Raw genomic sequence first — 11,435 nt, forward strand, 5'->3', positions numbered from 1 at the left:
TTACCCCTCGAGGAGGAGCTCAGTGGCTCGGGACAGGAAGAAGATTCTGAGACTGCATATACTACAGAGATTTATACTGAGGCATCCCTAAACCCGTTGGCCAAGAAGGAAGAGGGTCCTCTCTATGTGGCTCTTGCTAGTACTATTTCCATTAAACAAATAAAGAACGTGAATGAGCATTTTAAGCTCCAGGGTGTATCTATCATCAAGCCTTCTGCCTGTCAGATTGCCAATGACCCCGGGGCCCAATTCTATGCCTGGAGCCTATTCCATATGACTAGTGGAGCCACTCTCCCTCTTCAACCATACTTCCGGAGTGTGGCTGGTTATTTTGGGATTTTCCCAACCCAGATTAGTCCCAAGGGCATCAGGTTTCTTTCCGCCCTTTATGTATTGTACAAATCCTTAAATTCGCCAGTACTCACTGCCCACAAAATTAATTACCTCTTTGGCCTCAAATCTTGCCCCCGACAAAGCTGCTCAGGGTATTTCTATTTCAGCCATAGGGATTCCAATATTTACCTGGCCAATACGAACGACATCTCCAAAGTTGGGGAGTATGCCAGCCAGTACTTTCTTACTAAAAATATTGCTGCCACCCACCTATCTTTTCAACGCAATGGCCCATTTAGCTGTCCGACCCCTACTTGGGAGATGGCTGAACGGGCTCATAGGTTGGCATGAACCCCCACCTTAAAGACATGGTGGCCCTGACCACCGCAGAGAAATTAACCAATGTTGGGCTTTACCCCAATCCATAGATGCAAGCTAAGGGTGCTACCCCTACTAGACAGTTGCCTAGGAAGCACCCGCCTAGTACTGAGTTGCCCAATTCTCCACCATCTAAAAAACAAAACACGCTCTCTGTACCTCTGTCTAGACCTTGCGTGGCCCACCGAACAAGAAGCTCGGTAGGGGTCATCATCTGAGAGCCTGTTGAGCATAGTGCTCCAAAAACTACCACTGCCCCTCAGTCTGGAAATGGGAAGCTGATTGAAGTGGAGCATTTAAACTCAAGCTCCTCAGACAGTGATGAGGATGTACTGCCTAGAGAAGCCGGCTGCTCGGGGGGAACGAAGAGGATGATTTCACTCTCTTTACATAACTTTCTTTGCATTCTTTCGTAATTATAATTTTCTGCTTGTTCCAATGCTGCTCAGCGCCTTACTAACCTTTTATTTTGATTTGCAGATATGTCATCTATGCTCTTTAAGAAATTTTCTCAGAAGCATGCCACCGATTTGAGCAATGAGGCTCCCCTATGAACCTACCGAGCAGGTTGCTAGGACCCCCGAACAGACTCCTTCTCGAAAAAGGTCACAGTCGCAGACTCCGATTTGCAAATATGCCAAAGCCAAGGGACCTTAGACTAAGGAGGTTATTCACTCGTCCCCTGCGCAAAGGTCTGGCCCCCCGAGCAGAGTCCCAGAGGGTGCTACTGAGGACCCTGCCGAGGAGTTTCATGGACCTTTAAAGAAGGCCTTAGCCATTCATCAAGGCCACGCAAAAAGGGTGTCCTCTACCCAATCTAACTTCATGAGTAATTTAAGTACCGAATCCATGGAGTATATCACCAGTACTGGCCTCCAGGATGTTGTTAGGGTAAGTATTTGGCATTCTTGGAGCTAATTGATTTTCCTTGTCTATCACTTATTCTCAGTTTCCTTATTTCATGTTTCAGGGTATGCTAGTCCTTAGCTATGCTCATTATCATGCCAAAGGGGCGAGCAAGCAAGTGATTGGCTTGGTGAATGAGTCTGAAGACAAAACCTCCTAAGTTAATGAGTTGTCCGAACAAGTTCATAATCTTCAACGGACCTCCGAGTAGGTTACTAAGGAAAATGAGAGTCTTAAAAATGATGCCGAGCAGAGGAACCTTGATTTAATCAGTTGGAGAGGAGGATTGAAAAGCTGAAGGAAAAGATTGGTGCTGTTGAGAAGGCCGCCCAGGAAAAGGAGGACAGACTGGCAAAGGCTCTTGAGCAAGAAAAATCTGATCGGGCTGCCGATGCTAAGGCTTTGGAGGATTTTGGCCAAAGAACTTTCTTTGATTTTTGGGTTCGTACCAAAACAGTGGACTTTAGTTATTTGGGAGAAGCTTACGATGAGCTCATGCAGTACTGCACTGAGCGAGAGAAGAATGAGGCTCCGAACATACCTACCGAGCAGCTGCCAGTCTCCGAGCCAGAGACTGTCAAGCCGCCCACCGATTCAGTCATCATAGCTCCTGAAGAGGACGTCTTGCCATCTGACCCAAGTTCCTCAACTGAGGCTCCAACTCCTGCAGACCAGTCCAGCAATCTCCCAGCCGAAACTCCTGTTGTTGTGCCCGAGCAACACATCTCTGACTCTTGAAAACTTTATTTGTCTTTTTTTTTATATAGTCTATGTCTGAACAAAAGTGACTAATCCGAGAAGTCTTTATTCTCGCGCACTTATTTTCCTTTTGTTGAAACATCAATTGAGCCAAGAAACTTTTAATCTCGAGCGCCTTTTGACACATGTCTATATGATATTTTTATTTGGGTATGTATCTGCTCGTACTTTATTTTTCATTACTGCTCAGTGTATGCTATTTTTTTTGGAGCTATGCGGAATCAATTTTTTCGAACGAGTTGTAAACAATATTGTTCAACCCTATCTACAGAAATTGTTTTATGGCTCTTTTTGTTGCCTGGTATACCGAGCAACACGCAAGCACTTTGACTTTAATAAAAATTAATGCTTCTAAGTCCTTTTAATTACATGATTTTTTTTCTCTTCTTGTCCATGTATGACTATGGTGCACCCCAAGTGACCTAGCGGTATTCATAACTCTTGGGTTATCCTCTTGATCACTTGCTAATTGACCAGAGTTGTTCGTAATAACCTGTTTGGGCCCACTTGGGTTTGCCAAAACCTGCAAAGGTTTCATACACTGCTGACAATTCATGATGTAATTCACTAGTTAGCAAGATAATCATTGTAAAAATAAAGGCTTGTAAAAATGGACAAAACGTGTCTAATTGATTCAAAATTAACCATACAAGTTGTGTCACTACAAAGTAGCTTACATTTATAAACATTAATTATTACAATAAATGGGAAAATCGTACATGTGCATAATTAATAAAACTAACTTTGGCTGGTCGGTGGTAAGGGCAATTGTGCCTGTACTGGCCAGTCAACGATCACTTAAAAGCAATCTTATTGGTAGTACTTCCTTAGGTGTTCCCCATTCCAATAATGGGGGACAGGTACTAGTTGGAGATCTTGGTTAAACCGCACTAGCATGTATGTGCCGGGTGGTACTATCTCTGTAACCTGGTAAGGGCCTTCCCAACTAGGGCCTAGTACTCCTGCTGAAGCAACTCAATTTTCAGGGAATATTCTTCGTAAGACTAGGTCTCCTATGTCGAATTTTCGTTCCTTATCTCTAGAATTGAAGTACTGGGCAAATTTTTGCTGATGGGCGGCCAAGCGTATGTTGGACTTTTTGCGTCTTTCTTCAATTTGGTCCAAGGATTCAGCTAACAGCTTGTGATTACCATCCTGGTCGTATGCCGTGCGCCTGTGAGATTGTGGAGTCACCTCTACGGGCATCATCGCTTCACACCCGTATATAAGTGCAAAAGGGGTATCTCCAGTAGTTGTTCGCTCGGTAGTCTTATAGGACCATAGTACTTCAGGTAGTCTTTCAGGCCAATTTTTCTTAGCCTCTTCTAAATGCTTCTTCAGAGTATCTTTGAGAGTCTTGTTAACTGCTTCTACCTGTCCATTTGCTTGTGGGTGTGAGACTGCTGAGAAGCTTTTTGTGATGCCGTGTCTAGTGCAAAAATCAATAAATAACTGGCTGTCAAATTGTATGCCATTGTCAGACACTATTTTTGTGGGGTAGACCAAACCTACAAATTATATTCTTTACCACAAAGTCCAATACTTTCTTGGAAGTGATTGTTGCCAACCGACCAATAAGGGCGATCCCTCAAATGGAAAAGGGCCATTGACTTTGAATCTGTGTTAGTTCGTTTGGGGCTGCTCAAGGGATTTTTGCAAATCTTTGACAGTTGTCACATTTTCGAACATGCGATATGGAGTCCTCATTCATAGTCGTCCAGAAGTAGCCTTGCCCTAGTATTTTCTTAGATAGACTCTGCCCCTCAGCATGATTCCCACAGAAACCCTCATCGACTTCTTCAAAAAGTCGTCTTGATTCTGTTTGGTTGACACACCTGAGCAATGGCATGGAAAATCCTCTTCTGTACTTAACCCCATCCAGGATGAGGTACCGAGCAGCTTTTCTTATCAATTTTCTAGACTCGTTATGACTGTTGAGAAGGATTCTGTGATCTAGATAAGATGCAATCGGGGTCATCCAGAACGGAGTGTTGTCTATTTGAAGGATTGGTTCTAGCAGGTTGATACTGGATCGATCCAGATACTCAATGAAGACCAAATTGGCTTTGTCCACCACGACACTGTTGGCCAGCCTAGCCAGTTCATCTGTCGTGGCATTTTGTTTTCTAGGTATTTGCTGGATGGTGTATCTCTTAATCTGAGCAAGCAAATCTTTGATTTTACTGAGATAGGCCATCATTTTCTCTCCCCAAGCAACATATTACATGGTTGACAACTAGTTGTGAGTCGCTATATATCTCCAAGGATTCAGCTTTCACTTCTTTAGCTAATCTTAGGCCCGTAATTAGTGCTTCGTATTCTGGTTTGTTAATAGATGCCTCAAATCCAAACGAAGTGCACAATGGATGGGTTGCTCTTCGGGGGTGATTAGAGTGAGACCGGCCCCAGACAACTGGTCGGTAGACGAGCCATCTATGTGTAGTTTCCAGGCTTTTTCTTTTCTTTTCAGAATCAATAGTACTGGATTCTGGGTGTCCGACATTTTGTACAGCATTCGTGTTGCGCAGTAGTTCAGACTCAGATGACTTCTCGACTATGAATCAGTCTGATTTTGGTACTCTGGTACACTCAGCTACAAAATCTGCAAGAGCCTGGCCTTTAATTGTTGTTTGGGGCTGGTAGGTAATCTCATACTGCCCGAGCTCTATAGACCATTTGAGCAACCGACCAGAGGTGTCCAATTGTGCAAGACTTGGCGCAGTGGTTGTTCGGTAAGAACCTTGATTGGGTACCTTCTTGAAGACCAAAGCAAGCAGTAAGTTAATTTTTCAAGTAGAGGGTACCTGCTTTCGGCCTCAACCAGCCTTTTACTAACATAGTAGACTGGATGATGTATCTTGTCTTCTTCCCTGATCAGGACTGCACTAACAGTGTGTAGAGTTACTGCCAGGTATATGCATAGTTCTTCACCCTCTAGAGGTTTTGAAAGGATCGGGGGTAGTGCCAGCTACTGCTTTAGTGCTTGGAAGGCTTGTTAGCACTCTTTACTCCATTCAAATTTCTTTGTGCCTCCGAGGATATTAAAAAATGGAATACACCTATCAGTTGATTTAGACACAAATCTGCTGAGTGCTGCACTCTTTAGGCTTTGCACGTCTTTGATCCTTGCTAGTGAGGGCATGTCCAGCAGTGCTTTTATCTTTTGGGGTTTGCTTCTATTCCCCTGGAGTTTACCATGAACCCCAAAATTTTTCCCGACCCCATACCAAAGGAGCATTTTAGGGGGTTTAATTTCATTCTATACTGCCTTAGGATTTTGAAACACTCCTCTAAGTCCTCAATGTGCCCCTCAACCTACTTGGATTTCACCAACATATCGTCCATGTAAACTTCCATGTTAATCCCTATTTGGTCCTTGAACATACGATTTACCAGTCGTACTGATATGTTGCTTCAGCGTTTTTCAGGCCAAACGACATTACTCTGTAGCAGTACAACCCCACATCCGTGCGGAAACTTGTATTCTCATGGTCGGGTGGATGCATGCTTATTTGGTTGTACCCCGAGTAGGCATCCATGAAGGTTAAAATTTTGTGGCCAGCTGTAGCGTCCACCAGTTGGTCAGTTTTTGGAAGTGGGAAGCAGTCCTTGGGGCATGAAGTGTTCGGTATCAACGTTGAGAGTGTGGCTTATAATGTTTGGGCAGATCCCTACCATATCATCATGGGACTAGGCAAATACATCTTGGTTGTTCCATAGGAACTGGATCAAAGCGGATCTTATGTCCCTAGACAACCTTTTCCCTACCTTGACCACCCTGGCCGGGTGTTTTGGGTTAAGCGTGACCTCTTCTAATTCTTTGACTAGGCCCACTCCCGTATCAATATCCCCAAAATGAGGGTCTATGTCCTCTCCCCCATTTTGGGCTGCATCCTATTTTTGGTGATTGGGGCCTGCAGGTTGTGCGGTGTAGGCTGCCTTCCCTGCCTTTTTCAATGATGAGTTATAACATTCTCTGGCCACCAGTTGGTTCCCTTTAAGACATCTTATGCCTGCCCGGGTTAGGAATTTTATGAGCAAATGAAAGATTGAAGTGATTGCTCGAAGATCATACAGGGCCAGCCGGCCTATCATGGCATTGTACGGAGAGGGAATGTCAATTACCACGAACAAAGCCATTACCGTATTTCTTTTAGGTGTCGTTCTCACTGTCAAAGGCAACCTTATGCTTCTAGCCGGGGCCATGCCATTCCCCGTGAATCCATACAGCAACTGCTCACATGGTTCTAGATCTCTAATGCTCAAATTCATCCTCTCCAGGGTACTTTTGAACAAGATGTTGGCAGATGATCCATGGTCAATCATCATTCGGGCTATAATCATGTTAGCTATCTGTACTTCTACCACCAAGGGATCATTGTGCGGATGATGTACATGACTTGTGTCTTCCTCGCTGAACGTGATAGGCTCATACTCATAGTTAGGTTGTTAGGGAGTACGCTCCTAGACAGCCAGTACATCTTCCTCCTACTCGTGCCTAAGGGAACGAGCGTACCTTTCTTGAGCCTTACTAGAGTTGTCGCCCAAATGTGGTCCGCTACATATCATATCTAGTCGACTAGCAACTCGTGGTGGTAGGATAGGCTGATTACTCTGATACTGCTGAGACTGTGCTGATGAGGCTGTTGAGGATGCTGGTTGGCAGCCGGTTGTACATACCTCTTCAGATGGGCATTGTTTTGTCTAATGAGGAATTTTATTTCCTCCATCAAGTGGTTACATTCATTGGTTTCGTGAGCATAATCATTGTGAAACTGACAGAACTTGGTCATATCCCGTCTATTAACATCCTTCCTCATCGGTGGAGGTCTTTTGTACGGGCGATGACCTGTGTAGCAATAAAAATGTTAGCTCAGGTTTCTAGCAGGATGGAGTAAGTAGTAAATTTGGGAACATATTCCCATGGCTTGGGTTGCTCGGCGGTCTTAGGTTCTTGTTGTCATTCTGGTTACCACTGCTTCTAGCCCTGTTACCATGTTTACTGTTCTTGCCCCCATTTTAACTTCCTTCTGCAGGGTTGGTGGTGTTCCCATCACTTTTTTTCTCCTGCTCAGCTGTTGCTTGGGTAGGATTATCCACCTTCCTTTCAGCTTCCTCTAACTTGATAAATTCTTTTGCTTTATTAAGGAATTCTTGAGTGGTGCGCGCTGACTTCCTCTTCAAGCTACTCCAGAATAGACTTCTTACCTTGACTCCCGAATTGATGGATATCAACTTACCATCATCACTAGGGGATTTCACCCTGGTGGCTTCCCGCATAAAACGTTGAATGTACTCCTTCAAAGGTTCACTATCTTTCTGTTTATGTCCACCAGGTCATTTGGCTCGGTGGGAAGGGGCATTGCTGAGGAGAATTGGGAATAGAATGTGCCTACAAATCCATCCCACGATGTAATCGATCCTGGTGGTAACTTAACAAACCACTGCTGGGCAATTTTTGAAAGGGTGGCTGGGAAGATCCTGCACCTGGCATCATCCCTAACTCCCTGTAAATTAGTCTATATATAGTTCAAAGTGATGGACATGAGATACTAGGTCCTCCAGCCCATTATACATTTTCCATGTTGGCATTTTGAATTTGACAGGTATGGGCAGCTGAATAATACAGTCTGAAAATGGGGAACCTCTCTGCCTTTCCATTTCAATATCTGTTAACTTGAGGGCTGTCAAGTCCCTTACCAGTCGGGTTAACAGATCCAGCATGGCTTGGATGTTATGGTCTGTCGCCCGGGGCTGTGCTGCATTGCGGACCTCATCCATTCTCGGGTCCTGAACAGGCTCAGGCGGAGCTACATTGTTTGAGTCCTGATTTTCCCTGCTACGATTAAGAGCATCTCGAAGGTCTTCCCCTCCCATGGGACCCATTCGATTGAAAACAGAGTTTGGTCGAGGCCTACCCCCAACATTTTGATTGTCTGCTCTTCCTAGTACTGGAGGTACTCCCTGGAACCCTCCACCTCGGGGTGGTTGGTTGTTAGGGATTTCTTGCCCTTGTGGGAAAAATGGTCATTCGGGCTGGTTACTGTAACGCCCTGGCTACCCCAGAACAGTTACGGTGAATGGTGGACCGGAAATTTGACTCATTGCCTGAGTCCTTTGGTCAAAAACGTGCTCTAAGTGTGATTAACAGGCTAAGGTATAAAACCAATAAAAAAAGAAATGGAGATTTTATTACAAACTACTCTGCACAGCTAAACAAAACATTTACAAGTGGTTCTCAGTACAAAAAGGTCACTATAGTTGTAAAGTTACAATCCCGCCGACCTAAGCGGCAAAATAGGGTAAACCCCCTAGTTCCTCTGAGAACTCCTTGGCCGTGGTGGTCAAGCGGCCGCATATGTACACAGCACCACATCAGCTCTCCACTCAAGGCTAGGTGAGCTTTTCTTTCCCTTTACCTGCACCACATAGCACCCATGAGCCAAAGCCCAGCAAGAAAACATAACACTTTTCATAAACATTATCAAATGATTATCATTATAACCACACTAAGCATAAAGATTTAAACAAATGAGTGAACATCACATGAGGTCCTGATAAACCACACTGAGTGACTGACAGGAAAGTCACTAATTCAAATGGAAGAGTGGCTGTTAGGTAAGCCACTAGCCTTCAACAGGTTCTGGTAAACCATACTGAGTGACTGACAAGCACATCACTGTTTTCAAATGGGAGAGTGGCTGCTAAGTAAGCCACTAGCCTCCAAGCGCTTATTTCATTCATCGACCCTCGGGGTCGGTCTGGCATTGATGCTCTTTGAGTCATTCAATGCTGATAATCGATTAGATCAAATCTTATTGGCTTGCGTAATACACGCTAAGGCCGTCCTGACTAATGAGTCAGCTCAACGTGATCAGTGCCCAGTACCACTGCCGAACCTGACTAATAAGTCACAACTTCAAAGTTGATACTAGCACCTTTGCCAAACCTGACTAATGAGTCAGTACCGTGCACAAGTGAGCAACATATGCTAAGCATTCTATATTCAATCCATGTCCACATTCTCACAATCAACATGCCTCATGAACATCCATGCATGTCACACTTGGGGTGCAGTTCTCTTACCTTTGATTCGAGCTAGAATGAACAAAAGAACGACCCTTGAGAACGGTTTAGCTTTTAGTCCTTTAGCGGTTACCTAAACACAACACATATGGGATACCATCAATAATCAAGATAATCAAGGGCTCTCAAACCATAATCTAGCCTCCAAGAGATCAATCCAAACTAATCCAAATAGCAAGGACACTCCCGAGGCCTAAAACTAGGTTCCCGGGGTCAAAACGAGCAAACGGGGCGAAAACAGGGCAAGGGCTGCGGCCCTAGCACCTTGTGCCGCGGTCCCCAGGGTTCCCAGAGGCTAGGGCCGCGGCGCCCAGCGAGCACAAGCTCCCCACCTGCTTCTTCAAAGAAGGGCCGCAGCGCCTCAAGAACAGGGCCGCGGCGCTCCACCCTGGGCCATTCCCAACCGCGTTTCTAACACTCCAAAGCCTCCAAAATTATCCCTAAACATTCCCCAATCATCAAAGAAAAGTTCCCAAGCTTCCCCATACATCAAAACCCTCAAAACCCAAGGCTCGAACGAACCGAAAACTCAACAATTCACAAAATCAATTCAAAGCTTAGAAACTCGGAAAAACTCAAAACTTAAACTTTGATTACCTTCAATTGGGTTGTTTTTCGTCGAATCCTTCGGTTAAGAAGCTTCTAATCTTCCCTAGGATTGCTATGCCTCGATCCTCACTCGATTCCGACCCCTAGAACTCAAGATTTCGTCAAAAAGGCTTAAACGGTAAAACAGACTTTGAAAAGGGAGAACAGAAGGTTTTCTTATCGTATGTTCTATTTGATAAGCTACTTCAAACTTAAGTAACCTCAAATAAAACCTAATGCTCGGGGTCCCGAAAACACCCCCGGGAACATTATAGTCAAAACCTCCAAAATTTCACCCTGATCTCAAATATTCCCAATTTATCATCAGATGAACATTTCTATTACCCCAAAATTGACCCCATTATGGTAAAACTGCTAATCCACTAAAAATAACCGTCTCATGTTGCTTAGCTCGAATATATCTCCATAATAATGGAATCTCATTCACAAATCAAGTTATGCACCCAAATACACAAATTACCCTCAACGGGCCAAATTACCATCACACCCCTGTAATGAGAAATATGGACTCACATGCATGCATTTCACATCATATCATAATATAATTAGCATATACATGCATTTAATCAATTAACAACATATTTAAGCAAGTATGGCCCTCCCGGCCAACTATTCATGCCGTTAAACACATCAGTGAATTCGGGGCATTACAGTTACCCACCTGACCTGGGTTATTATGCTGGCAAACTTGGCTATCTGCCTCATCTTGTTCATACCCATCAACATAATGGGGTCTGAATGCACCACTAAATTCTTGCTCCCCCCTTCTAGATCTTGGTTGGTACTCTTGCTGTTGTCTATACCGACTAGGTTGTTGCTAGTAGTTCTGGGGTTGACCGCTCCTATTCTGTGTTGGCATTCAGTGGTGGCAATCCCAACCTGCAACATCCGAATTTCTTTCTCGACCACTTCCTTGAGATCTTAGCCAAAAATTCCCTGCTCGGTCCTGCCCCATGCCCTATGTAGTGCCCAGAAATGACCTGTTCATTAACTGGCAGGGGATGCTTATTATTGTTGGCTTGGGCCCCTCGACCAGATCGATGACTCCTAGTCCGACCATGATTTCCTTACTAGGGCCAAGTTTCTGGTCCGTGCATGACACCTTCACCCAAGACATAAGGACGTTGCTGGTTATTGTTAGTAGTTCCAGCTGTAGTTACCACACCTTGGGTTTGTTGCTGTTGCATGTAATTGCGAATAGATTCAGCAACCTCCCTTGTTCGGCGTTCCATATCCTCTTGTCGGGCCTGTATCTCCAGTGCATGCTGGTCCATCCACTCTTGAAAATCCCTGCAAGCAGATCCTGCATTTGTCTAATGGCCTCTCTCATTTGTTCAATCTCGGGATTGAACCCTTTAATATCT

General features: G+C 44.5%; 1 protein-coding gene across 1 annotated transcript; it reads right to left on the reverse strand.

Moving 5' to 3' along the window:
* Positions 1-3,351: 3,351 nt before the first annotated feature.
* Positions 3,352-4,573, reverse strand: LOC133815048 (uncharacterized). Its single transcript, XM_062247935.1, has 2 exons — positions 4,045-4,573; positions 3,352-3,884 (listed from the first exon to the last, which is right to left on the reverse strand). Exons 1-2 carry the CDS (start codon positions 4,571-4,573, stop codon positions 3,352-3,354), a joined length of 1,062 nt encoding a protein of 353 aa, XP_062103919.1.
* Between the last annotated feature and the right edge of the window lie 6,862 nt (positions 4,574-11,435).

This window comes from Humulus lupulus, chromosome 2 (assembly GCF_963169125.1).
Source record: "Humulus lupulus chromosome 2, drHumLupu1.1, whole genome shotgun sequence".
NCBI classification, from domain to species: Eukaryota; Viridiplantae; Streptophyta; class Magnoliopsida; order Rosales; family Cannabaceae; genus Humulus; species Humulus lupulus.